General features: G+C 39.7%; 3 protein-coding genes across 3 annotated transcripts in view; 1 reads left to right on the plus strand and 2 right to left on the minus strand.

Moving 5' to 3' along the window:
* Positions 1–2,270: 2,270 nt before the first annotated feature.
* Positions 2,271–26,949, plus strand: part of LOC135948174 (inactive dipeptidyl peptidase 10) — a 79,448-nt gene continuing 54,769 nt past the window's right edge. The window contains exons 1-2 of the mRNA XM_065497306.1: positions 2,271–2,435; positions 19,518–19,620. Of these exons, the coding sequence (XP_065353378.1) occupies positions 19,525–19,620 (96 nt within the window). The 5' untranslated portion in view covers positions 2,271–2,435; positions 19,518–19,524. The remainder of the gene's footprint in view (positions 2,436–19,517; positions 19,621–26,949) is intronic.
* On the minus strand, positions 24,451–25,543 carry LOC135945855 (peptidoglycan-recognition protein SC1a/b-like). The gene is made up of 5 exons (XM_065493778.1): positions 25,449–25,543; positions 25,130–25,379; positions 24,952–25,073; positions 24,790–24,899; positions 24,451–24,740 (listed from the first exon to the last, which is right to left on the minus strand). Exons 1-5 carry the CDS (start codon positions 25,468–25,470, stop codon positions 24,627–24,629), a joined length of 618 nt encoding a protein of 205 aa, XP_065349850.1. The 5' UTR covers positions 25,471–25,543; the 3' UTR covers positions 24,451–24,626.
* LOC135945635 (peptidoglycan-recognition protein SC1a-like) lies at positions 25,797–26,729 on the minus strand. Its single transcript, XM_065493442.1, has 5 exons — positions 26,683–26,729; positions 26,378–26,627; positions 26,201–26,322; positions 26,025–26,134; positions 25,797–25,975 (listed from the first exon to the last, which is right to left on the minus strand). The coding sequence occupies exons 1-5, from the start codon at positions 26,702–26,704 to the stop codon at positions 25,886–25,888; spliced, it is 594 nt and encodes a 197-aa protein (XP_065349514.1). The 5' UTR covers positions 26,705–26,729; the 3' UTR covers positions 25,797–25,885.

Raw genomic sequence — 26,949 nt, forward strand, 5'->3', positions numbered from 1 at the left:
GCGAAGAATTAACGTTTGCCAGCAGGCGTACGACTAATACAGTAGAGCTTAAAAGAGTTGACGACAACGTAATCTATCCAGCGACCAAACGTCATCTTTATTGCTCTGCAATAGTTTCGGCTTCAGCCCGAAGCCGTTTTTTTAAACAATAATGATATTTTCACCTCAAGGACAAACAAATAGTCATATCAGTTTAAAAAAACCGATTCTATAAAGTTCAGCAATAAAGATCACGTTTGGTCGCATTCAGGGAAATGTCCGGAATTTGGATTCCTCGTAGTTTGCACCGGCAGGGAACCTGTGACCCGTATATGTTTATCCAAAATTAATAAATGATGAAAAATTGAACAAATCAAAGCTATTTAAAGAAATGATCAGTGCTAAATAGGTCTGTAAACTCTAGACGGGTTTCTCGTGAAAGAGTCGAGTTTTTCACACTGTATTTTTTTTTGCTCTTTTTATCCCTGTCCGATGACCGGAGGACCAGGAAGGGCGCGCACTGCACTAGCACGAATGCTGAAACCCGGGTCCCAATAACACCGCGAACGGATGACATGGGCGCACCAGGCCGCACAGGGACCCCGCCCACTCAAGGGCCACTTGCCTCCGCACCGAGGACTGCATTGAAACGCTAGACATTCGTCCCGTGAAGCCAAATCACGCATGCTGGAAAGGTGCAAACCAGCAAGTAGCGAGTCGGCGCCGGTGCGCCTCCCAGCCCGTTGAGCAATTTGAGCAATTCGAGTCACTAAACTAACCACTTTTTGCCATCTCTGACATTGGGTAGCCAGTATTAGATCTCCGAACTGCTCAAATACCTCACATTGCTTTGACAATCCTGAGACTGCCTTAACAATGCGAGCCAACGGGCTGGTAAATTTCTGTGAAAGTTCCCCCATTTGAAGCCGTCAATAGATGGCACCAGCGGTTACTTTAGATTTTAAGGCAATATATTCCATTGCAATTTAGGACTAAATTCTGCTGCTGTGCATTCAGCCCCTACAATGATATATTTTGGTGTGCTCAGCGGGCTCAAGATGTGCGATAAAATTGGTTCCCACTGCGCAGATCCAAGATGGCGTCTGAATGTGGGATACAGAAATCTCTCTTTGGATTGCCGTACGAGTGTCAAGAGTTTGTTTTTAAGATCCAAAAGACACACAATTAGTACAAGTAATGCAAATTATGTCACAATATTGATCAAAACTTGGTTCTTTTCGCGCATTTTCAAGTGACCGTTTTTCGCGCCATACTCCACCGTCGCACGAATCTGGCCCCCGCTGGGTGTGCTGAAAACCAAAATTAGTTCAGCGAATTGCTGTATTCTTTCTGATAAAAATGCCCCTAATTATTTTGGAAAATAAATGATTTTTTGAATTTTTCTATATGGTGCTTGTAGCCAAATGTGTAGCAGATGATTATGATTAGATTAGATATTTTATACTGTTTGAATAAATGCATTGCTGACTGTTTTAAACACGTCAAATTAACGTAATTACAATAACTGATAATAATGCAGTGCAAACGCTATTCTAGTACAAAATCATAGATATAAAATTCTCATAGCGGTACGTCATCACTATATTCTTTTGATTATTTTTATGAATACTTGGTCATTTTTATTTAACGCTTTGCTGGTTGAATTGAACATGATACAGGATCAGGAGCAACTATTTATAACAATAATCAAAGGAATAGTGATGATGCGAAGTACCAATATTATGACCTATCAAAATTTTATGTCTGTGATTTTGTGCTTCATAGGTGCGAGCATATTTTGCAAAATAATAAAACAGTTAAGGACCTAACGTTAAAATTTCTATTTTATTTTTTAGGTTTTCCATATTAAAAAGTAATCCAGAAGTAGTTTTATCAAAATTAAGAAAATATAAAAAAATTAATTGGAGCAACAATCTTATCATTGGATCTGTTGGTGCAGCACATAATTTATTCACGTCGCGTCAGACCACATACACGACAGGAAACACAGGCTCGCCAGCAAGCCTTCTCTAGGCAACCCCACCACGACACCCCTTTCACACCTGTTATGCTCGCGACCAGAGTCACAAGGGAAACAAAGCGTCAAACCGCAGTCTCGCAATTCACCCTTTTCCGACGAAATCGTCGGAATTATTGCGTGTCGTCGGTCCTTTCGTCGCCCTTTGCAGAGCAGCCGCGACAGTGGGGCGCTTTGGCGGCTGCGGTGCTTCGGCGGGTCGTTTCGGGCGCCGTTGCGGCTGCGGACGCTGGAGGCGCTCTCGTCGGCCGCCGAGAAGAGCGGATGAAGAGCGAGTGCCAGTGGCGGGCAAGTGATAGCTCCGGCGCGGTGGTCTGCACGGACGGGGTGACCACGCTGCCACCCACCAACATGACGCTCCACGAGGACTCTTCTTGATATGCTGCCGCAACTGCTGCCCGGGGCCGCCGCACTGCTGGTCAGCTCCTGTTCTTTATTTTATTTCATTTTTTTTCTCATGCCTTGCTACGCTAGTATAGTTGCAAAGAGTTTGCTAGGCTTAAATCGCCGTCACGCCTGATGAAGATTTTATTGGGTTGAATTTTCTGATTCTCAAGTAGAATGGCGTTAAGATTTTAAAGCGCCAACCTATAATAATTAAAGAAGGTTTGTTATTTAATAGCTGGTTTTTCTAATCATAACAGTCAGTTAAATATATTTTCCTTGAATGGGAACAAATTGAGTTGCACAATCATATCCTCGTTATGGCAATATTGGTCTGTGGGGTGGGATGTTATTGGAAAAATGATGGTGATTGATACCTCCATGAATTTTAATACCAAAGTCAATCAAAAATCCCTCCAGATGAATTCGGCGTAATTACCATTTGAACAAAAACAAACAAAAAAATGTTTGTTGGCAGCAGCGATAATGGAACTTTCGCAAGAGCAATATCCAAAATCAGGGGAAGACGTCTTCAGAGACGAGTATCGATTCGATTCCATCATTCTTTTGTTAAACACACCTGAAAGAAAGACGCTCGCTGCGCGTTGCTTTCCTTCCTCCTCCTCCTTTTTCTTATATTCGCAGACGGTCAAAAACGTGATGCCATTTCGCAACAAAGTCGGCGCGCAAACTTTTTGCAGAGTTGATTCACGATGTTGATAGAGAAATGTCTTTCCGCGAACTGTGCGAGAGCGGCGGTGATAAATTTGAATAAGAACTTGGTCCGATGTGCGAGAATTGCAGCGAGCAGACTGATACTTCTTTTCGGTTAACCGTGTTAGAACTTTCTATGGCTACGTGCGTGCGCTGTCAGGTGGTGATTTTATTAACCCTGCTGGGCCGGCTGGCGCGTTAAGTAAAGAACGCCGGCTAGAGGTGTCAGTTGCGCCTGCCAAAGAAAACCCTCTCAACTTTCGCGCCCTTGAAATTGATCTCAACGCAAAAGCCACTTCATGGTAATCTTTCACATCATAATCGTGAAGTGATAAATATTCACACTAGACCGTTTTACGATTTAGACGCTAAATTTGATGCCGTGGAAAAGGAAAGCATTTTATTTTGAAGTGTCTAAATTTGTTGGCCCTCCCTTGCAATGGCCTTGAGCTATATGTTTTGATTTTCATTTGTCATGGCTCATTTTTAATTTTAATCAGGGAGAATTTACCATTGTCAAGATATTTCATCTTGTATACTTTCTCTTTAGTCCGTATCAATATCTATCACCTTTTGGTTGGACGAACTCTGTGACACCAATATAAACTGATTATTGCTCCATCGAGAATTGCACTTTATTAATTCAGCACTGGTTGCAGTTCAGTCAGTGTGGCAATATTATTGAGCACTTGTGTATGAGACTAGTCATTCTGCAATTTGCTCCCGATGAATTATGCAACTTGAATACATCCCCGTCAAACCGGTTGCCTATACTTTCGCACGTGTCTCATTTTTTGATGCTTAAAGGTTCCATCTGTTATCTGATTATTATCTTATACGATTATCAATTTCAAAAATGATATTGATAAACATATTTTAAGCAACGCTATTCTTGCATTTGGCAACTTCTGTGAAACTTTTGTAAAATTAAATTCTTTATTTTAATTCTAAATATTATTAAAATTAATTTAGCTCCATGCTAGAAAAAGTGGAAACGCAACTGCTGTGGACTAGGTGGTCGTGCATTTGCCTTTATTGTCCCTAGAACTTTATAGACTTGTTCTTAAAGCTTGTTTCAGAATGGAAGGAAACAAGCAGATCACATGTGCCAAGGTCAGCACTCTTGTTCTTTAATGGAACAAAGCACTCGTTCGCCGTGTATCGAGTATCGTACAAATCAACTTGTAGCAAATTGCCGCAAAATACCCAATAACCCTCGAGATCAAGATATTCAAATGGCAAAGAAATGAAGTGGTTCGTTAGTCGAATGGCCGTCTTAATAAACATTCGCGGAACGAGTTGAAATCGCGCGTGCGATTCAATCTCGGTTGCCCGACTTTAATCACTGGGTGTAGCGCTAAAAAAGCCATTATCCTTGTCTCTCGAAAGGTCAGAATTTACAATGCAAATGCGGGCCTATCTGCGCGAGGAGCAAATTGAATTTGCATGGAAAGCCGCTTGCACTCATTGGATCCGCCACCGACTCACGCAGCCCCCGCGTGCACTTTCAAAATCGGCAATTTCCTGCAGTCTCGCTCTTCGTTCCACGATGAAAGATTTCATTAAACACACGCACCCAGACGCTCCACCTAACCTGCAACACCGCTCTTGGTGAACGATATATTTGCTGCTTACCCCACACACAAGGTCTGGCTGTCACATAAAAAACACTACTTGCATCAGATTTTAAAATTGTGGGCGGAAAATTGCGTTGCTAGAGGTTTTGGAGTGGACATCGGCTACATGCTTCCGTTTGACGCACGCAGGCCCTCCGGATTAAAGGGAAAGACAAGTGTCCTACAGTATTCCGACACGCTTCTTGCTGGTTTGAACCTTTTCAGCATGCGCATGAATGGGGGACTATATGTCTGGCGTTTTATTTACGTGAATGGTGGTACTTCACGGGACTTAAAATAATAAATTAAAAATGCATCTTAAAGAGTAAAACAAGCATTTTTTGTATTTCAAATCGTTTCAAGAGCAAAGTGACTGTTCCTATTTTACTGCATGACGCATGATTGATCGCCACTTTTTATACTTTTGTTTGTCGACTAAGTTGTGGTCTCCTCTGTCGCTCTGCTCGTTGCGGCTGCTTGGTGCTCGTCGGCTGAGTTATTACCACCCTTTTTCCACTGTAATGCCGGTCGAATGTAATAAAAGAGTTCGGTTTGGGTAAAAAAAATCAAGTTTACTAACGATAGTAACATATCAAGTGAAGTAAAAATTAGTATCAATGAAGACCTATTTGTTTATTTAGAATGATCAGGGTTGAAAACATTAGCAACGCAGAGGAGCAAAGTTGAAAGTTAATTTCAGGCGGGACTGGTTGCAGCCGAAATTTGGGAGGTGTCTGGATCGGCTGGCATATTTTTTCAAGTGAAGTTTTGATAGAGCTTAACTGCACCTACGATGTATCGACTTTTTTATGGGTGACTGGCGTAGCCAAAAAGTCGAATTCACGGTGGCTGGTGGATGACTGCTGAAAACAAGCAAAGTTATAATTCTGCTAGTCGAGTGCACTTCACACCAATGATGCAATGAAGATTATTATTTGAGTTATCAACCGATTGATGCTTCTCTATTTTTGCAATGGAATTTCCTTTTTTAAGTAAAAATAACTTAGATTTTGAGGCTGTGGTAAAATTATCATTAAGTCACTGATTATTGCCTGCATTACTCCGCAGCTAAATGTACAACTTGATGCTAACATTCGATTGGTATATATCGCACTGTATTTTCTGCATGATCTTCTTTCCTAATCAATAAATCTCATGGGAAATGACCACCGATGCATATACCATAAAGTCAACAAGCGCAATCTCAGCAAAGATTCCCGTTTGCTGGTTTTATACCTGTAAGGTCTCCACTGCGTTTGTGTGTAAGAAAGAAGTGCCGACACAAATTGTTCCGTAATAAGCGACGAACGAGTTAGTTGGGTGTCGTGTGCTGATTTACGATGGCGCGGTGTGCGCCTCGTGTGGGCGCCGATGGGGAAAATAAATCCAGCTCGGGGTAACAATTTGGTGCGCCGAGTTGACGAGACTCTGGCCTGAGAAAGATCACGGCTATTTTGAAAGACGCGCGAGAGATAGAGGAAGAATGTCGCCGGCTAGAAGCACGATCAAAGATGAGAATTCTCTTGTCCCGAAACTCAATCGCATTCTTTCCACCCTCTCTGAGCCGCGGCATTTTCAATTTCTGCCGCCATTTCACTTTTACATTCCCTCTGGTCTTAAAATTTCGTCGATCGTTTTGCGAGTGTCACTCACATGTTTGTCAAATTTTTATAATTCTGATTTTGACATACTATTTTAATTAGAGTTTGGAAACGTGAATTTAGTTAAAAAAAATAACTGCTGCATGCTAAATGTTAGATTTACAGATTTTTTTAAATTCAGTACAATGAATGGAACATTATGAAATCAGTTTTAATTTTTACTGGGAAATTGACTCACTTTTTTGAATGGATTTTTTGTTGTTCTGACAAAATTTCCTGAGTTATGAGTAATGGTAAAGGAAATTCTGCAACGTCACTTGCAGAGCTGTGTATCCAACAAGAGAAAACAAATAATTCGAGCTTCAATTCGACGAATATCAAGTTATTAACAGAATGGAAAAGAGTACACAAGGTTGCTAGAGGGAATTCTGCGAACACTGCGGCAACGGCGAAAAATTGTGCGAATAAGTCGAGAAGAAGCGAGAAACGCGCGGTTGTTTGTTTGTTTGTTGTTGCTCTTGCTGATGCTTCTGGCGTTTATTTATAAAGGCCGCTTCTAAATATAAAAATAGTTGAGGAGCCGCACAGCGCGCGTACGCACACTAGACTCTTTTATTTCGCGGATCGTTCGCTTATAAAAGCATAAATGTCGGTCCACACGACGGCGGCATTATTTATTTTGTCTCGTTTGGCCGACGCTGACGGACCGAAACTAGAGTGGAGAGCTGTAAAAGGCACCAACGATTATTGTCATCGGCACGCCGGATCGATTGCAACATTTGCTCGCTGTTGATCGCGTCCAATCGCGAAAAAATCTGGCTTTTTGGTGCTCGAAAGCCAACCGAGTGAGACTTTGTGTTTAAAGCTCACGGCCGTTTGGTTTTACGAGCCCTCAAAGCGCAGTGTTCGCTGTCAACAAATCAATCAATCAAATTTTCTTCTCATACGCTCTCTCGTCGACTAGAAGTTATTAGCTTGCAAAGTACAAGACGAACTCACACCAACGTGTTGAATGAATCGTTTAGTTTCTAATTTACGAATAGCATTATTTAGTGCATTTAATATGACACTTAAAGTAGAGCTTTGCAGGTCAACACTTGAGTACATTTTAGCTAGTAGTTCATTCAGCAACATTTTATCTCTTTTATGTGTGCAATATAATGAGATCAGGACCAAGGAACAGTTTAATTACGGATTTTTTCCAATTTCTCGAAATAAATTGAATTTGACTTTTTTTCACTAGTCGCAATTTATCCAACGGTGCGAGAATTTTCAGGAAAATGTATAATAAATCGTGATTAATGATTTATAAGCATGTAAACTTTGGAGCTGATTTCTCTCAAAAATTTAAGTTGCAACGCTGGAATTTTTAAGCTTTTTCCTAATTTTTGATGGAATTTCAAGTTAAGGTAAAAAGGATATTTCACAGAATTTCTGTAACGCTTTACTAGAGGTGCTTCATTTTAAATTGACCTTGTTCTTACGTGCCAATAATCTATTATAAAAATTCTTCTTGCTCTTGAATTCAATTGTGTGAAACACTGTGCAACCATTTCTCACGAAAGTAGGTAGACAAACTTCTCTCGGTGGAAGGAAATTCTCGCAAATTACTCCGCTCCTTCACGTGGCTCTGGTAGTAAAGTCGGCTCGCATGCTTCGCGCAAAAGTTGGTGTTAATTAGCCTGAGGATCGCGTTTCTATGCTTGCGTCTGAGTTCAAAAGGATGTTCGTCAGTAGAGACTCGGCTGCCATTTATCATCCCTAATAAGATCATCACTTGCTAACTCGGCGGCGATATTTTCTCACCGCCTCTCCGCAGGGAAATCTGCGTGTCGCAAAAATGCTCCACGCCACCGCCCAGATTGAATTACACGCCGGCGAAAGAGCTGGGCTACGATCTTCTAAATGGGCATTTTCATTAAACCACATCAGACCTCGAAGCAAAACGTTTTTATAACTTCTTCTAATCTACATTTATTAACTTGAACGAATAGTTCGCACTGAATCCAAACAATTGTTCTTTTACAACGACAAATGACCATTCTCAATTTTCATCCGTCGTCAAACGCGTTTCGACGGTCGGCTCGCTGCACTTGTAAATCACCAAAGAGCGGCGCGCCAATCGGGCTAATTGACTCGCTAAACCTTTGCATCATTAGCTAGCGAGATGAAACAAGAAAACACAATGGATCGGCTGCTTGTGTTCGAGAAGCACGCAAACAGATGCGGTCCGCGCGCGCGACTTAATAATCTATTTCTCACGCGCGACAAGCGAGTGTCGCGTTGGTGCCGAAGAAGAAGCGGCCGGCGGCACTGGGACGGCCGCCGCTGGAAATAGCCTTCGCCTGTGCGAGCCAGAGAACGTGGAACGCATCGCCGAAGAAGCAGTTAAAACGAAAAGGAGTGTTTGTGGCGGAGACAACACAAATCTTTGTTGTGAAAGAAGGGGTTGTGAGGTGAAGCTGATATCGGATTTCTTATTTACAAAGAAGTCCACACGCTGTCATTGTGCTTTCTGTTAAAAGGGAACTATTGCTGCCAGTTCCTACAAGTTTCTTTTTTTTTGTACATATATCTTCTGAAGTTTTCTACAAGAGAGCCAGTAAAATTTACGTAATAAATGGAGACAACTGCAACCTAGGAGAATTTAAAGGACCCCTGATTTGAATTCATTTTAAAATGATTTAAATTGTTGAATTTATGGTGATTTTCAACGGCAAAAATATGAGTAAGTTTTTGTGCTCATCCTTCATGAATGAGCAATGTTAAAAATATGTCCTCGATCACTCAGTCTCAATCTTTTAAGTCCACCATTGTCACTGACTCACAAAAAGAACTTCCAGATTTTTCCTTGGTGCGCAATCAGCATTTTAAAATGATGACGATACACGTTAAAATTAAATTGTTGCACATTGCCGGACTTTCACCTAATAAATAATTATTTATTTCGATTTGTCACATTTTTTGTCAAGCAGCTATTTGGCATTTAAACAACCGGATATCTACTTTCAGTAAAGCGTTTGCCGGCCGTGTAGCATCGAAATCACAACAAACAATAAAAAAATGCAAGGAACTATTGGTGCTTTCGTTACAGGTGAACGAACAATCACCAATAGGCACGGACGGAAAAGAACAAACACGAGGTGGGGCATGTCGTTGTCGTTGTCGCCGCCACCGCGATTCCAAGAGATACGCGAGGGAGCAAAGGGTTGACGTGGCGACGCGCCAAGCCACGCAAATCCCGAGCAGATGCTCGAGCTGGCTGCCGCTGAATTTCTCTTTCGCAGACGCAGACCGAGACAAGCCGAATTCTGCATTAGGCCGATTGTTATTTGATTTGCTAAAGTGTGGGTTGCCAAAACCGCTGATGTCAGCAGACAAATTCTTGATTGCGTTTAATCGCAGTCAGTGACGACTGTGAGCGAAGAATTATTTTCAAATTACTTCAATTTCACAATGCTATTATCAGAGAGATAATTAATAACAGATTGTTTGCTATCGCTTTCGCAAAGTTCTATTTTTAAACCTTACGTTTTCATTTCATGTGTGCTTATTCAATAACTAAAATACATTCAAAGTATAATTAGATAATTACGCAATATAATAGATATTTTACTTTTAGTTGAAATACTTTCTAAAAATTAAGAAAATTAAGAAAGAGAAAATTAGGAACGGCGAGCATCAATTGTCTCCTTATTGCAAAATCACGATCTATTTCACAATTTAGCATATTTTATCTCAAAATTCGCACACCATTGGATCTAGATAGAAAATTTGACAAAATGTGGAATTGAACTGTCCCTCGGTCCTGATTTCATTTTAGCACATTGAAGAGATAAACTGTTTATCTGCATTCCACAAAATGTTCTTAACTGTTTGCCTGTAAAACTCTAATTTAAATTATCAAATAAAACGGTTTTACTTGCTTTCATCATAATTTACTTTTATTTAAAAATACCAGAACAAGTTTTATACACAAAATTATTATTTGATCAATTTAGAACATTGAAATAAATGAAAAGAAGCATAGAATTTCAATTAAATGCCATTTTTGATTTGGCATGCTCGATTGCTACATGGCAACCCTGATGACACGAACTTGGTCGGCACGACACTTTTTACACTCAATTTGTCAGCGCGTATTGAGTCGGTCTGCCGCTGACAATGAGTGACAGACGCGCTTCTTGCCACCGCGACACGGTCGCTCGCTCGCTCGGCTCTGGCCATTCAGCCGATTATTGGGAATATGTATTTTCGTGTCCCGGTTTGGCCGACCATTTTTCTTCTCTTTTTGTCTCGGGGGTGTGCGCAAAGCGGCAATTGCGTCATCTGCATCTTCGAGTGGCTCGGAAAATGAGGCGAACCCGGCCGAAGCCGCTTTCATCGCTGATTCTTTGTCCACCGTCTTACTTTTTTTTCATGCCCAGAAAAGGTCCTTTGTGCTCTCGGCAAATATCGTGCTTGAACTGGAAAAAGCGGAGTGATCAGAAAAGATGGAATGTGTACCGAGCGAATTTCCAAACCGGCAATTTTCCTCCTCGGTCGTTGCGTCACGTGCTGCACGCCGTCTTCCTGCTTAAACCGTCTTTCAATAGCAGCTGCATTAGTGTTGATAACCGCACTTTATTACTCTTTGCTGCTAACGTCACGGACAGATCGGCATAAACCTTTTGTGCAGTTTGTAAGCATGTCTCATTATGTCATGTCACAATTTGAAAATCAGATATGGGTTTTGGATTAAAGCGTAAAAGTAAACGGGAAATTTGTGAAAAAAAATCCTTATTACCTTTACTTAAAATACTTTTTAAAATTGGGAAAAAAGCTAAAATCCTCCAGGTTGCCGTTAAAGGTTTTTGAGAAAATGGGCTGTCTTCTTATTCGAAATTATGATTTATTTCACCACAAGGGAAATTTAGCTAATGATTCGCACACCATTGGATAGATCGCGATGCGAGGGATCGAAATCCAGCGAAAAAATCAAATATTTTTCTAGAAATTTGTCAAAATGTGAAATTCCTCGGCATGTAAAGCTCTCTACTTTGCTTTAGATTCACATAACGACATAAATTTTCGACATCTGCATCAGCTGTCGTTCTTTCCAAAATGTATTCATCGTTTTTGGTTTTATTTACTTCTGGACCAGGTCTTTTGAATTGCAAAATTCAATAGGATATCAACAAAAAATTATGTGGTGCATATAGCCCTCAGAATTACACGCCAAAATAAGCGGAAGAACTTGAATAAATTTTATTTTCGAACACCCAGTTTGCCAATGTGAATAAATGCACACGCAGCCTCTCCCATCCTTCACATTAAACCTAAGTTATGCCGCAGCAGACTAGCAATTTTTACGAGCATAGAATTTTATTCGAACCGCACGAAGAACGCGTTTTGAATTAATGTCATCCTATTTCATTGCAAAGGACAAACTTTGTGTGATATCTTAAGAGCAGCTTTTCATCGAAAACGAGACACTCCTTTTGAGTGCAACAGCTCCTGCTCACAGCCACTTTTGAAATCATTTTATTTTGGATCATAGCTCGAGCGAGAGTGTGTGTTATTCCGAGCGGAGAGCGGAGGCGTCACAGCACGTGAAACGCCGCTCGCTTCATTGGCTCGACGGCTGACAATTAATTCTACAAGTTTAGTGAATGCTAGAGGCGGTCGCTTCGGCCTTTAAAAACAGTGGAGTAATGAAATGGCTAATTTTTAATCGAATTTATTAATTTTAATTCGTCACGAGATGCTACTAAACAATTAAAGCTTGCACTTGATTAGTTCTTGACAAAATATGTTTCAAAAAGAATTGGTCTGAAGGTTGCGATTCATGTATTGCTATTTTTGGTGATTTTGAGATCCTAAAATGCTAGGTGTCAGGGTGTCAGTTAATATTAATTTTAACGATCAAGTACGATCAAATACAAAATTTGAAATTTTATAGCCATTTTTGTTCGAACAATTCCTTAAAAATAATTTTGAATCTCATATTGTACGTGGTAAACTGATCTAGTCTCGTCGCTTAGTTTATTGCTGACCATTCGCTTCAGAGTCAGCGATTTTCACGTCCCCTTTGGACATAATACATGCGACGAGTTTGCTATTTTCGGCTGCGTGGCTTTGGCCAAGCCATTTAGTAGTACCTTATTTTGGCGTTCTTTGATAGAATGGACAGCTGACCGCCAAGCAGGGTGGCGGGCAGCCTAATTATTCGCACTAGCCTAATTTTACTCAGACTACTCGATGGACCTGATCGTCTCGTCGTGCCTTTTACGACGGTACGTATTACTGTAAACTTACCGGCGATTTCAGTGTAGTAAATGTGGCATAAACTATAAACAACCCACGCGCGCGCGTTTCCTGCGAATTTTCAACACTCCAAATGAAAATAAATGACGTGCGGTCTATTTCGCTCTCGTTTTAGCGAGTCCGTCAGGCCAATTTTCCGAGCCGATGGACTATGAAATTTCTCTGATTCGGATCGATGTCTAGGATAGCAGGTCCAGACCGACGCGCTCATCTCCGCCAGAGAAGGTTGCTGCTTAGTTGCTCGTGCCAACCATTCGTGTTCGGTTTGAGCGGAATAATCTCCCATACATCAAGTTGCTTAGTCAATTGACACAGATTTTCAATCCGAATGGTAATCGTTGAAACGTAGTAGTGTGAACCACTTGCCCGTTAAAGAAAAATAAACATCTTAAAATTTAATGTATCCATTGGAAGTGTGATTGTTTCATCGTGAACGCCAGTCTAACTGGTGGCTTCTACTGCACACGACATTGCTCTTTTAAATCTAGCGGACACGATTGTTTTTTGGTCGGTTTTAAAGCGGTTAGCTATGGAGGCGAGAGGAACGCTCGTCGTCCTTGCCGCACACGTCGTTAAGCTGCCGCTGTTGTTTCGACTTGCTCGCTCTCGAGTTATTGGAGCTTGACAATTCGAGATAAATAAATTCAAATGCAGCGTCGGCCACATAACAAGCATGGTCACTGCCATAATAGCAATTGGGCGCGCGGCCAACTCGCGGCAACGACGACGCCGGCCGGCTGAAGATGCGCTGCAGCTTTTTGCCCGCTCTCGCTACACCATTTTTGCACTGATTCTCTCGCCGACCCACCGTTCAACAGACCGCCGGAGATAGAGAGAGTGATTCAATAACTTGGCTCATTTTTCAAAATCTGACCCAGCAAAGAAAGTCATCTCTCATTTTAAGTCATTTTTTTGCCGCTGCTCAAATCATTTCTGCACCTCACCATATCGATCGACTGGAGATAAATGGTTCTCATATATTCGTTTATTTTCTGCTGACCAGCCCGTTGTAATGGCATTCTTAGGAATGTCAAAGCATTTGAGCGTTTTTACTGACTGTTAAATGTCAGAGACGGCAAAAAGGTAGTTAATTAAGTGACTCGATGTACTCTAATAAGCCAACGGGCTTGCAGGAGGCGCCACTAGCTGGTTTTCCCTCCTTTCCAGCGACTTTAGGGAAAAATGTCTGGCATTGCAATAAAAGACCTCGGTGTGGCTAGGCAAAAAGATGGCAACATTGGGCAAGAGCTCCTCTGCGGCCACTTGGACCCCATGTTATCCGCTCGGAGGTATTATTGGGAACAATTAAAGCCAATAATTGTTTTGAATCTACTGCCTTTTTTAGGCAAAGCATTTTCGGGTACTCCATTTTTACCTATATTATTGGCAACACCATTGTACCAAGTCTATTATTTATTTTTACTTCAAAATTTTGTAATGTTGGAAGCAAAATTCCTTTAGAGAGTTGTGTTGCACGGATTGTGAGGGTTGAAACTGATTGAATTCATCACTTGTGCTTTTTTCTCCATTCTAGAGCAGTCAGTCGCTTTTAACGACCGATGAATCAGAATCCTCTGCAGTATGGATTTTGATTTGCATGTCAAGTACTGCTGATGAGGCCTCAGAGACCATAACAGCCATTGTCGGATATGAGAACGTGCAAGCAACAACATTTTCCCCTTAAGTTTCCACATCTTCTTAATATATTAAAAATGTCATTTTTTTAATGAGAAAATAAATATTATTCAGGCCCCGTTCCATAAAACGAAAAGTATTTTCTCCAAGATCTAGGAGGCCCCAATCTGCATCAAACGACAGTGCGCAGTCATTTTTCTAGGAGCAGCCACAGTGACATGTTCCCGAGAACCATTACTCTCGTCGCTGGCGCAAAAAACTTCACCCATTTTTGAAGTGTCGACGACCAAAGAGATGCAAATAAGTGTGAACAAATAAAATTGTGTTCTACAGTTCAAGCACCACGTCCTTCCTCTTTCCCGCCTCGAAAAGGAACAAAAACGGGGAGGCGCCTTGTTTAGCGCCAGCTATGCAACCGTCGCGACACTCCGGACGAGCGGGTCTGCATAATTGCAGCCGTGCAGGCGCTTATAATGTGATGAGATTTCGCTTCACAGCTCCTTTTAATCAGTTGTCGGATGCAACTCGGCTGAACACCACCATGAATATGCAACGGAGCGCTTGAATTTAATTTGACGTGTGGGAACCATAACCGCTTCAATAAATTTCGACAATATTTGTATACCAAATCAATGCTTATAATTATTTCACTCGTGGAAAACGTAAAGTAGGTTATTAAAAGCTAAAGTAATTCAGTGTACCGGAAATTTGATCTTAATACAGTGTTAGGAAACGAGCCAATGCCGTCAAATCGAAAGACTCGCAGGGTGGAAAATTAATTTTCATTATTTAACACACAAATTTACTTTCATCGTGATTGATTGAATTTTGTTACCAAAAACTGTTTATTTAAGATTTTAAGATTAAAAATTAGGCTTATTGTGGTTCAGCAGGGTAACTTTTCTTACTGTTGCATGTGAAATCTTGACCGCAAATGATTAAAATGAAGTAAAATTGTTTTTTAACCAAAGTTTTTTTAAATCTCATTTATTATTCTACCACACTCAGCTGAAATGATTTTGGTTTCCAGCACAATTATGCATCTATTTAAAGTCTATAAGAAAGAAATTTGAATTCGATATTAAGATGAAAATTATTGTAAATTAGAGAGGCTATATCTGTTTGTGAAGTAGATGATTTAAGCAAAATCACAAGTTAGAAAAATTTAAGTGTCACAATCGAAATGCTCTCGCAATTATATCTATTTACTAAGTTTTTTTTTGCACTCTAATTTTCTGTGTGGTAAAATAAATTGGACATCATCTTCGTTGGTAAAATAACCTAGAAATTTATTTAGGCTAAGCCAGCAGTTTCAGAGGGAACATAAATTAACGAACAAGTTATTATTGAGAAACTTTTGAGACCATGCAGGCGATGAATAGAGTCATTCGCCATTAAAAATCAAATAACGTGTTATAACTTAACTATGTAGTCTCTTCTGACTGAGAGTGGCTTTCGGATGCTCCAAAATAAAGTTAGTGAGTGAGTGTATTTCCGTTACGACCTATTGAAACTAGATTGGACACGACATAGTAGACCGCAGGCTGCAGATTAGCACGCGTCATTAAGCGATTCGGCTCGCGATTTCCGACGGCACCATGTTATTATTTCAGCCTCAGTTGCCTCGAAGAGCTGGTGTTTGTGAAGGGGGATAATATGTATGTTTGCCTCGCGCTCTTCATTTTAACACAAAACGTGGACTGCGGAAATTGTTTCTGCCATCAACACACAACATATTATTATGCTGCTCTTTTGCAGCGTTTTTTCAGGTTGCCAGATGTCCCGAATTTCGTTCCATAGAGCCCGGCAAAAGAATCTTTTCGAACATTAAAACCTCGCATAATGTTGTCTTTTCTTTTGGCCACGACGCAAATTCCAGCGACAAACGTGAAAACACTTAGGCCTAGCTTTATTTTCATCCGGAGCAGGAGCTGGCAACCCTAGTCGTTTGCGACGCTGAGGCAGTGAGATGCACAGAAAAGGCAGAGATGAAAAATGAGCTGCGCAAACACACATTCATATGCAGCAAGAAAGAAAGAAAGAGAGGGTTATTTTATAATGCCTCGGGGGACGGAGAGCCGTGATTGCGAGCACGAAATGAGCCGACGAAGAAATAATTTCGCTAAAATTATTGTGCTCATCCCTCTTTCTCGCGCCCCTGCCTGCTGTCTTTGTTGGCGCGCTTCCAGTGATCGGTGATGAGTTTTCATTACGTGACTCAAATATCAAATTAAAAGCGGCTGAAAAATGTCTCCGGGATTTCGGCGGGGATTGCCGTTATATATACCATCGTGCCCCAGAAAGAAGGCAGCAAAAAATAAAATTCACATTTGAAGAAGAAAAATTGATGCTTCTCGTCGTCCATTCTTCTAAAAGATGAGCTCTTTTTTGCGCTGCAGGAAATAATAGCGGTGGTCGCCATTGTGTAAACTTTGCAGACTATTCTGCCGTCCAAACAGCGCAATCCTTGCGAGACTGTAAATTTTACGCAAATTACCATTCACCGAATCGAGCACGACTCCATTTCTACTCGATTATTATACAAGTTAACCATTTATTTTCTAGTGTTTCCTTAGTGATACTGATGGAGCATGAATTAGAATCACCTAATTCTAATTTTTCTACAGATAAAAATTCACTGCCAAAACCAAAAAAAAAAAAATATTTTTTGTCAGTGCATTAATTTAACCTTACAAGAAAACCTATAGGATTTTTCGTTTTAGGTAATTGCAAAACCATAGAATTCATGTAGCCTATACTGGTGTGAATTTAGGATGTTTGAGAAAATTGGCCTCATTTTAAAAACATAGATTTTCTCAATTTAGCTCAAATTTCGTTTAAAAGCTACTGTTCAATGAGATAAATCGATCGGTCAGTTGTTGTTGACATTCTGGAAGAGATTAAAATTTCCCGAAAGGGTTAGTTTCGAGTGACATAAGTTGCCAATGAGTAATGATAAAACAAAAGACTAAAAAATTCCTATATTTTACATGTGTAAACAAATGTGTACCACTTAAAGGATCTATCCTTAGTGCCTCTTTAAAAACAAAGATTTACTCTATTTTAAAAAAATCCATATGAGACTAATTTATAAAAGATTTGACAATGACTGTGGCTATGATTTTTGTTTTGGAGGTAGAGTACTGCTGATGAGCGTGTCATTTTAATTTCTTTTCATATTTTTCTCAACTCATTAGCCTTCCATATCATTATTAAGTTGCCTAAGGGAGCAACCGTTGTAAAATCAATTATTAAATAGCCTCTACTCCTTGTTTACTGTCTCCCATTTATCAATTCACATCATTTAAAAAACTTTTTGAACATCCATCAAGAGGGTTTTTAATGTAGAGTGCTTTTTATTGTTTAAAATTGTTTTGGTCGATAAAGCCATCTTTCACCGTAAAATAAGTGTAGTACCCTGAATCCATACAAAATATTCGATCTAATTAGAGCACTGCAGAGGCAACAATACACAATAAGCAATAAATATATTACTCTCTTGGTGTCCAGACAGAAAGTAATGGCCAATGGCGAGTAATCATAATTCTATTGGGGCCGAAAGTAGGACGTTGTGCAGCCCAGGGTTGTTTATTGTGTGTGAAAGCGAGTGAGTGCGGCTCGCGATCTCTGCCCGGCATAAAGAGAGCAGTTTATTGAAAACGGGTAGAGAGCAAATCACGTAAAGCTGCCGGCGCGTAATTTGTTAGGCGTCTCCGAAAGCAAGTAGCGATTTTTCTGCGCCGCCGCGCTTTATCGTTCCCTGTAGAGGAGAACACAACCAGAGTCTCACACAATAGTTGTCGTGACACTTTCAAATGATGTTATTTATTAAAAGCACGTGCGCAAAAAACGGCCTCGTCGGTTGCAGATATAAAATATTTTTGCAGGCTCGGCCCTTCTTTTTGCTGATAGAATACATACTCCGACATGATATGTTGATTTTTATATTCATCGCGTCGTGTGTGTGTTTTTTTGATTTATCAGTTGGTGCAGCAAAATATCCGCAACTAACGCAGCCAACATTCCTGGCTAAACCCGCCGCGCCGCTTTCGCGATCGCATTTTTTCACCCTTGCTTGTCTCTTCTGCATATCCAGCGCGCAAAAGAGAGAAAATAAAGTCGACTGACTGAGCGTGTGTCGTCTAATTTGCATGAAACTAAACCCCCCAACTGAGACTTCTTGTTTTATGGCCGCGGGGCGCTGCGCCGGATTATTCGCTCTATGCCGTTTACAATAAAGCAAAAGGCGTGCCCGGCGCGTCTGTCTTCCCTTCCTGAATGGCCATACAGTATGGAGAACGTTATTTTCAGATATTGCTCCGCGAAGGGCGGCGAAAGTGCAGTCATTAATAACAATCGTCTTTTTATGCCTCGGCCCTGCAAATTGTGCACGCTCCACGCCACTTTGCAGCTCTGGTGCGAATTAGATTATGATGCGCAATAAATGGGCGTCGTCTCCACCACCGCGGCAGTTTAAAGGCCATAAACACTCTCTGAATGTCAGATTTGAAGTTCAAATTTTGGCATTCACTCATTAACGTTATCAGCGACGATTCTGATCACAATTAAACAAATATATATGTACCAAAAGGGTTCATGTTAATTCAATGGAATTATTTTCAACTCGCGGACGCAGTAGATACGAAATGAAAGAGCTTAATCTAAATGTCAAGGCTGATCCAGCGGAATTTAATTTCAAACATGTCAAGGCAAAGAGGATGGCTGTCCGCATTAAATCCAGACTAGCAGATTTTCAGATGAGAATGCTGGGAATAAGACGCAACGAACATTCTAACAAATAACTTTTATATCTCTTCACCTGTAGGTTGTTTACTCCATGTATAAATCAAATACAAGTCATTTTGGCATTGCCCTTGCACAAGGAATAAATATTTTTTATTTAGTTAAAAGGTTAGCATCAGATAGAAAAGGAGGTCAACGTTCACTTTCGTGTTAGCTTGAGACAGTACATGATTGCTACATTTTTTTCAAAGTCGAGGAAATAATAGAAGCTAATTCATTTATTGCATAGTACTTGCACAGCATCAGCCACACAAAAAGTGAAAATCTTGAAAGCAACTTGTTAAAAGTGTTTGCCAAAATAACTTTTTAGTTTGTGGAAATATCTTAATTTAATATACACCAAATGCAACAGGTTTTTAAGCTGCGATGAGTGGCAATGTTTCTATTGAAGAGAATTTCATAACGATTCATAGAATAACAAATTTATGTCTTGTGTTTCAGGTGCACAATGCATGCAAATGTGAACATCGAAAGAAACTCATGGCGCCTCCCTCCAGATGAGACGGTTCAAGTGGGAGATCCGCGTTCCAAAAAAGATGATGAGGTCAGTTGGCTTCATTTATCCTTTTGAATATATGTATTTCCCGAAAACGCGCGACACAGCTTTGAACTGTGAATATATGGCGGCGTTGTAAGACATCCTTGGCGCCGGAAAATATTGCAGTAGTGCGGCGAGACGAGGAATGCTATGGTTATTAATTGCTTTAAAAAAGCTGACCGCCTTGTTGGCTCGGCTTTCACGACTCTCAGAAATTAAAGAGGATGTTGAAAGCTGTTATTTAAGGTCTGGCGAAACAAGAGCCTCGACGCACTAGATACAACCTTTTTATTGGATTATTTTTAGCTCTTACGACGCTGAAAGTTCATTTTGAAATTGTATGTGTTTTATCCTCTGTAATAATTGGACTGAAAAATAATAATTCATAATGGTTTTAACGTTTTTAAAGTAAAGCTTTACATATAATTTGTAACTTCTCTTGAAAGCTTAAAATTTCCCAGGTTGTTGTTTAAATTATTGAAATAATCGGCTCAAAGGTTTTGCACGCAAATAATCAAGCATTGTGATCCTTCAATCGCGATTTATTTTACAATTTAGGGAACATATCCTCAAAACTCGCGCACCGTTGGATAGATCGCAAATACATCAGGGTTCGAAATAAAAAAAATCATTTGATTTATTCGAAAAATTTGGCGAAATCTGAAATTTAACCTGTTCCTCGGACCTGATTTCATAATGCACGTTGTAGAGACAAACAGCTGCTAAATTTCACAATGAACTGCTTGCTATAGTCAACAATTCAAAATGCTCGTAATTCTTGGCCTGTAAAGCTCTGCTTTGACAAAGAAAAATCAAATGTTTTTGTGCATGAGATAGCTTACCAAGGAAAATAAAATAAAAAATTACGAACAACAATACAATTTATAAATCAAGAGCGGAGGGAAGCGCGGCTGGGCGAAGATAACTCGTGAGATAGCGGCAAATGCGTGCGGTGCAGCTATTTTATAAGTGGGTCGCCTCATAGCGAAACCAATTGGCGTATGATCAATATGCAGTCAATGCTTTAATTACTCTGCCGCCGGCTGAGAGGTATGCCACGCAGGCAGGCAGCGCGGAAGGGTTGAGATCGGAGCCGCGATAATCGCACCTATTTTGGGCGGGAGGGCTGCGTGCTGTCGGCGGGTGGCCAAACCACCCCCAGCGCCATTAATTGGTGCACCGCCGGATATTCACTTTGGCCACCTTTGCACCCTCTCCACGCCGCACGTCTAATGACATTGACAAACTGCGCGTCCCTTTCGAAGCTTTTACTCTTTGATGTTACTTCTCTTTCATTGTTCAAGGGGAGCAAGTTATGCAAAATTTATTTTTGGTCACAACAAATTAAGAGGATGGAATTTAATAAACAAACACCAACGGTAATAAAAAATTTGCACTCGCAAGTTGTTAATGATTCGAGATGGAAACAAATGTTTTAACAAAGCAAAAAACGGTATAACCATGGAAAGCGTGTCGGGTAAACATGTATCTGTCGATGAAAATTGCTTGCTTCCAAGAGCCTTTAGACATTGCTGGTGTATTATAAAATTTGCAATCGATTGGATCGGTTTAAAGTTCATATTGTTTACAAGTTTGCTGTAAGCATCTGTGATGAGTGATGGGGAATCAAAATTTAGTTTTTACATAGTCAGTAAAATAATCTGTTGGCACTAGTTTGTATGCAAATCAAGACTTCATTAATTTTATAAACAGAAATCTAGATTTCACACTTTCAAGAAGAAATCAGTATTTTTGAGCGTAAATATTTTTATTTAAATTAAGTGAAACCATAGATTTTTTTTAAATATGTATATATTTAAATATTCTCTGAAGTGTGCAGCTTTTGAACGACTGGTGGTGAGTTCGGCGCTGCTGGAGAACGGTGCCTAGCGGATAACGGATGAAAATCGCAGCGAAAGGGAGGACGGCGAGTGCCGCCGCTGTGGAGAACAGATGAACTTCCGCCGCAGCGGTCAAACTCCGTCACTCGAGTCGTTTTATCCGTTTTTGGTCTTAAATGTATGAATCATAATCCTAATCCGTATTTATCAGTTTAATCTAGAATACGTGAAAACCAAAAAACAAACACAAATAAAAGCTTCTGTCAATAAATTCTTTAGCTTTAATGCGCGTCAACATAATTAGCCAATTTCCTACTGAGTCATTATTATTTAATAATTATCTTTAAAGCGAAACTGTTTTAAATTTTTGGACTTAAACAGTGAATTGCTTGTCTTATACTACTCTGCATAGCGCTGAGTGTGGGATTTAGAGCAAAAAAGGAACGAGAAATATTAAATTAGTGACCAAACAAGGTAATTTTATAATAAAAATTAGGCTTTTTTATTTATAATAATTGTACAGCAGATTATAATCCTCCAGTATTTTTATTCTAAACTGTCTTTGAAGAGATATTGCTAGTTCAAATTTTTAAATCTTTTTGCAACTTACTGCCACCTTTATGGTTTCGCTGCGTCTGTCTGCATTTGCATTCCCGAAAAGGTTAAAGACTCGAGTCGGAGAGTAGCGTGAATCAGGCCATAAATTGAGCGTGCGAGGTGTGCCCAGACGGAAGGAAGTTCAAAACCATCGCTCGCATCCCCTTTGCGTAAAAGTAATGGATTTACGAGAATCAAGGCGCTTCCTCCCCGGCGGCCCCGCACCTCTCGTCCTGCCTGTGCGACACAAGGCAAATAAAAACAGCGAGAGTAAAGTTAAACACGGCCTCCGTAACCCCCAGCGGCTTTCGTGTCCTGATTTCGCGCTAATTCCAGCTGTAATTTATATCCACGTCTATTATGGAAATTTCCCAGCAGATTAACGACCCGCTTCCTGAAGGATAAATTAGAGCCTGTCTCGCAGGAGACGTTTTCCTTCACCACTGATGACGAATTAATCTCCACATGCCGTGTACAATCCATTTCTTTGTTTCCAGATTGAGGATCGGATAAAATTTCAATTTTAGCACAATTAATTAAACATCTCTGGCTATTTGGTAAAGAAATAAATAAAAATAAATCGAGTATACTTCTCAGCATTACTTTCCAACGCCCAATTGTGCGTGATGCGAACAGAAAAGGGAAAATGGATCAGAGGATGAGGGTCTGCGTGCAGCTAGAGAGATAGAGAAACGCTATTTTGTTGGTTCGATTGAGTGTCGATATCAATAAAAACAGCAGATAAAAGCAGAGGTCTGATTTCTCTGACTAGACTATAAAAATGGTTTAAATTAACTGTAGACATCATGAGAAGCTATCGAATTCATGATAATTTTTGTGTGTGTATGATGTTGTGGTAATAGTACGGTCGGGTAAAAGCCATTGTTTCCTTCAAAGTTTTTTTTTTTTTTTAAAAATAATCTCAGAATTCCCCAGTTAAATAACCGTTTATTAAAACTAAAAAGAGCAGGAGAAGGAAATGCAAATTTCATAGAATTTTCCAAGAACATAATTAAATATTTTCTGCATATTTAGTGTACCGTAAAGCCTTACAGCAAATTTGTGCTATCATTTTTTCTTTACTTGAATAACTATCTACATTTCCCGGTAAATTAAAATTTAATTTAATTTCTGAGTAAAGCGGCCCCAAAGTTTGAATGCTAATCCAGCGGCGAGCACTGCCTCCTTATTGTAAATCTTGATCTCTATTTCGCCAGAAGGGAAATGTAGCTCATAGTTCGAAATTGGTCAAAATCTGAAATTTAACTGTTCCTCAGTCCTGATTCCATTATTGCACATTGCAGAGGTAAATTTCACAAACAATAAACTCAATAAATTACTTGTTTAATCAACAATGCAAAAGGTTCTTAATTTTCGGCTTGTAAAGCTCCACTTTAAAACTCAAATTAATAATAATTCCGGTTTAGGCTGTAAACACCCGAAAAGTGATGTGCTCGCTCTGCTTTAAATAATAAATTGAGCATGATGTGCGGCATCAAAGAAAGCGTCACTTCTGCGCCTCTCACTGAATCAATATAATTTCTCCGTTGTCGGCAGCACACAGCTCGAGGGTGAGCAGATGAGATGATTCTGTGCGCGTTGACTGCACTAAAGCGCGCTGCGCTTTGTTTTTCCTCAAGGAAGACGAGCAGCCGGAAAATTGTGTTAGTTTGCTGTGTTTTCAATTGAGGCTAAAGGGCACACCGCGAATCGCGGTTTTCAAGCAGTTTAAGGTCACTCCTCAGCCTTAGCAACTTCTTGACCCCCTGGCCTTGCTAACCAGCACCGCAGCGTTATCTTAAATCAACTAGATGGATGCCGGAGTGAAAAATTTCCTTCAAGGCTTTTCTCCAAACATGATAAATACATCGATTCGTTAATAATTTTTTTGTGCTTCGTAAATGTTAAATTGATGCATGCAATTCATTTTATTTAATGCTCAAAGTGCTAAAAAAAGAAAATCTCCATATTACAATCACCAGCAACTTTCTCAGACCGAATTGTCCGTCAGAATGGAAATGGATAGTTAATAAAAATATTTAATGATAGCATATTTTAGGAATGTGTTCTTATTCTCTCCATTGGCATACAGAAATGAATATAATATTTCTGGACCACTACATTATCCACTCCCTCGTGGTTAGAACATGCTCTTTGCACCTTTTCCCATCTTATTTTCTCAGACTTATTTGATATAGCGAGTCCGAAGCCTGCGAGATCTCCCTATTAATAAAAATAATTTGCACGAATACAGCGTCAAATAAATATAAATTAGCCTTACATATCTAAATAGACGCATATATACTCAGCACTACCATCGATATTTGTTTGATACGTGCATTATGATAATTTTAGAAAATAGTCACACAAGGAAAGCTATAAATTGAAGTGAAGCATACTATATTCAAGTTTTGTTTTTTTATTTCAAATCTAATAAGATTTACACCTTAGAAAACTTTTTTAATCAAAATAAACTGTGTGGTTAATTTAATGGTGGATCTATATAGGTGTTAAATTAAAATAATATCCTTGGAAAGTTTTTTTAATTAAGGCGCTTTGTAAACAATAAAATTACTACTGGGCCGGGATATATCCAGCCTGGTTAAAACAATTATTCCCTACTTTCTTGATGCACGAAACCTTCTCAGACCGATTTGGTATCTGGAGTTCAAACCCTGAATGATCTCCCTGTTAAATTAAAGTATAAATATTAATTCAACGATAAAATTAAACTTACATCAAAATAGACGCATCGGTATTCAGCATTAGGATCAATCTTTTGGCTTTGGATCCCTTCATTCACTAGTGACACCACAGTTTGCTGCACGTTACTAGGAATGCTTTGTCCTGCAATTTATTTTTATTTTCACGTTGTGAAAAAACTCTGGCTTCTCGGTACCTGTGCTATATTTGCCAATGACACCAATGTGCACAGTTGGAACATCATCATCCACTGAAAATGGAGACATACCACTCCAGCCAGACCCCTCGAAAATTCCAGTGCAGCCGCCAACAGCGAAGCTATAATACAAAAAATAATAAAGTACGAGATTTTGGAACAAAAACGCAAATTGTACTTGAATCCAATGTCATCGCATCCGTTCTCCATGTGCATTTTTTGAATGCTCCTCATCGTTCGTTTGCAGTCAATGTTATTATTGCCACAGTAGTCGGTTTGAGTCGGGTGCAGGTATATCAGCTGCGCCTTTTGATTGAAACCTGCTGGAGCACTTTTCGGTTGGGATGCACTCCAAGCATTTCTATTGTAATGATAAAGCCCTGAGCAGGAGTCTGGCATGAGAACAGTTGCTGTTAAAGCCGCGAGAACTGTGAATAAGTCATACACGGGCTATTAAATTAAATCTTTAACAAATAAAGTAGTGGATCGTGTCTTACCTAATGAAGAAATCGACATCATTGCTCTAGTGGATCTGATTTAATGAAACGCAATATGCGGCTTTATATTGTATGCCCTCCTCATTCGTCTCAAAATATGACGTCAGCTAAAGGTCAAGAAATGTATATAGGTCACGTGTTACGATAATTTTAGCTCTAAGTCACAAAAGGAAAGTTATATAAATTTAAGTGATGTATACCAATTTAAAGTTAATTTTTGTAATTAAAATCTAATACGATTACTTTTTTTAATAATTGATTCGTAAACCATAGAAATCTTTTTCAATCAAAATTCGCTGTATATGGTTAATTTGATGATGGGTCTGGGTGTTAAATTAAAATACAATATCCTTGGAAAGTTTGTTTTTATTAAGGCTCTTTGTTGCTCAAAAACAATAAAATCATCACTGGGCCATCGGATAGTCAAATCCCGCCGGCTAATTCAAACAATTCCTCCCTACACTCTTGATGCACGAAACTTTCTCGGACCGATTTGGTATCTGCAGTTCAAACCCTGAATGATCTCCCTGTTAAATTAAAGTATAAATATTAATTCAACGATAAAATTAAACTTACATCAAAATAGACACATCGGTATTCGGCATTAGCATCGATCTTTTGGCTTTGGATCCCTTCATTCACTAGTGATACCACAGTTTGCTGCACGTTACTAGGAATGTACTGTCCTGTAATTTACGTAATTTAGTTTGATTTTATTGTTTTGACAAAAAAAACTTTAGCCTTTCCCATACCTTGACTATATTTGCCAATGACACCAATGTGTACAGATGGAACGTCATCATCCATTGCGAACGGAGACATACCACTCCAGCCAGATCCCTCGAAAATTCCAGTGCAGCCGCCAACAGCGAAGCTGTCATAAAAAAATTATAAAGTACGAACTTTCGGGACTAAAACGCAAATTGTACTTGAATCCAATGTCATCGCATCCGTTCTCCATGTGCATTTTTTGAATGCTCCTCATCGTTCGTTTGCAGTCGATGTTATTATTGCCGCAGTAGTCGGTTTGAGTCGGGTGCAGGTAAATAAGCTGCGCTTTTTGACTGTAACCTGATGCAGCTCTTTTCGGGCGGGATGCACCCCAAGCATTTCTTTTGTAATGGTGAAGGCCTGAGCAGGAGTCTATCACAAAGACAGTTGCTGCTAAAGCCGTGAGAACTGTGAAGAAGTCGGTTAACAAAAATGATCTTCAAATTAAATAAGTATATCTCACCAAGTGAAGTAATCGACACCATTGCTCAAATTGATCTGACATGCAAAAAGGAACGCAATGCGGCTTTATATGCATACCCTCCGGATTTGGCTCAAAATATGACGTCAGCTAAGGGTCATGAAATGTATATTGGTCACGTGTTATGATAATTTTAGAAAATGGTAACACATGGAAAATTATAAATTGAAGTGAGGCATGAAAAATCTAAACTATTTTGATAGTTCAAAACTATATTTTCTTTTTTAATAATTGATTCCTTAAGCCGTA

This window comes from Cloeon dipterum, chromosome 1 (assembly GCF_949628265.1).
Source record: "Cloeon dipterum chromosome 1, ieCloDipt1.1, whole genome shotgun sequence".
NCBI lineage: Eukaryota > Metazoa > Arthropoda > Insecta > Ephemeroptera > Baetidae > Cloeon > Cloeon dipterum.

Excerpts from the sequence above, each read along its gene's own strand:
- LOC135945855 (XM_065493778.1), bottom strand. The coding sequence starts at position 25,470 with ATGATGTCGATTTCTTCATTAG. Across the intron at positions 25,074-25,129 it reads TGCGATGACATTGGATTCAA|CTTCGCTGTTGGCGGCTGCA; the intron begins GTACAATTTGCG and ends TTTGTATTATAG. Across the intron at positions 24,741-24,789 it reads ACCGATGCGTCTATTTTGAT|GGAGATCATTCAGGGTTTGA; the intron begins GTAAGTTTAATT and ends TTAATTTAACAG.
- LOC135945635 (XM_065493442.1), bottom strand. The coding sequence starts at position 26,704 with ATGGTGTCGATTACTTCACTTG. Across the intron at positions 26,628-26,682 it reads GGTGTCGATTACTTCACTTG|TTCTCACGGCTTTAGCAGCA; the intron begins GTGAGATATACT and ends ACTTCTTCACAG. Across the intron at positions 26,323-26,377 it reads TGCGATGACATTGGATTCAA|CTTCGCTGTTGGCGGCTGCA; the intron begins GTACAATTTGCG and ends TTTTTATGACAG.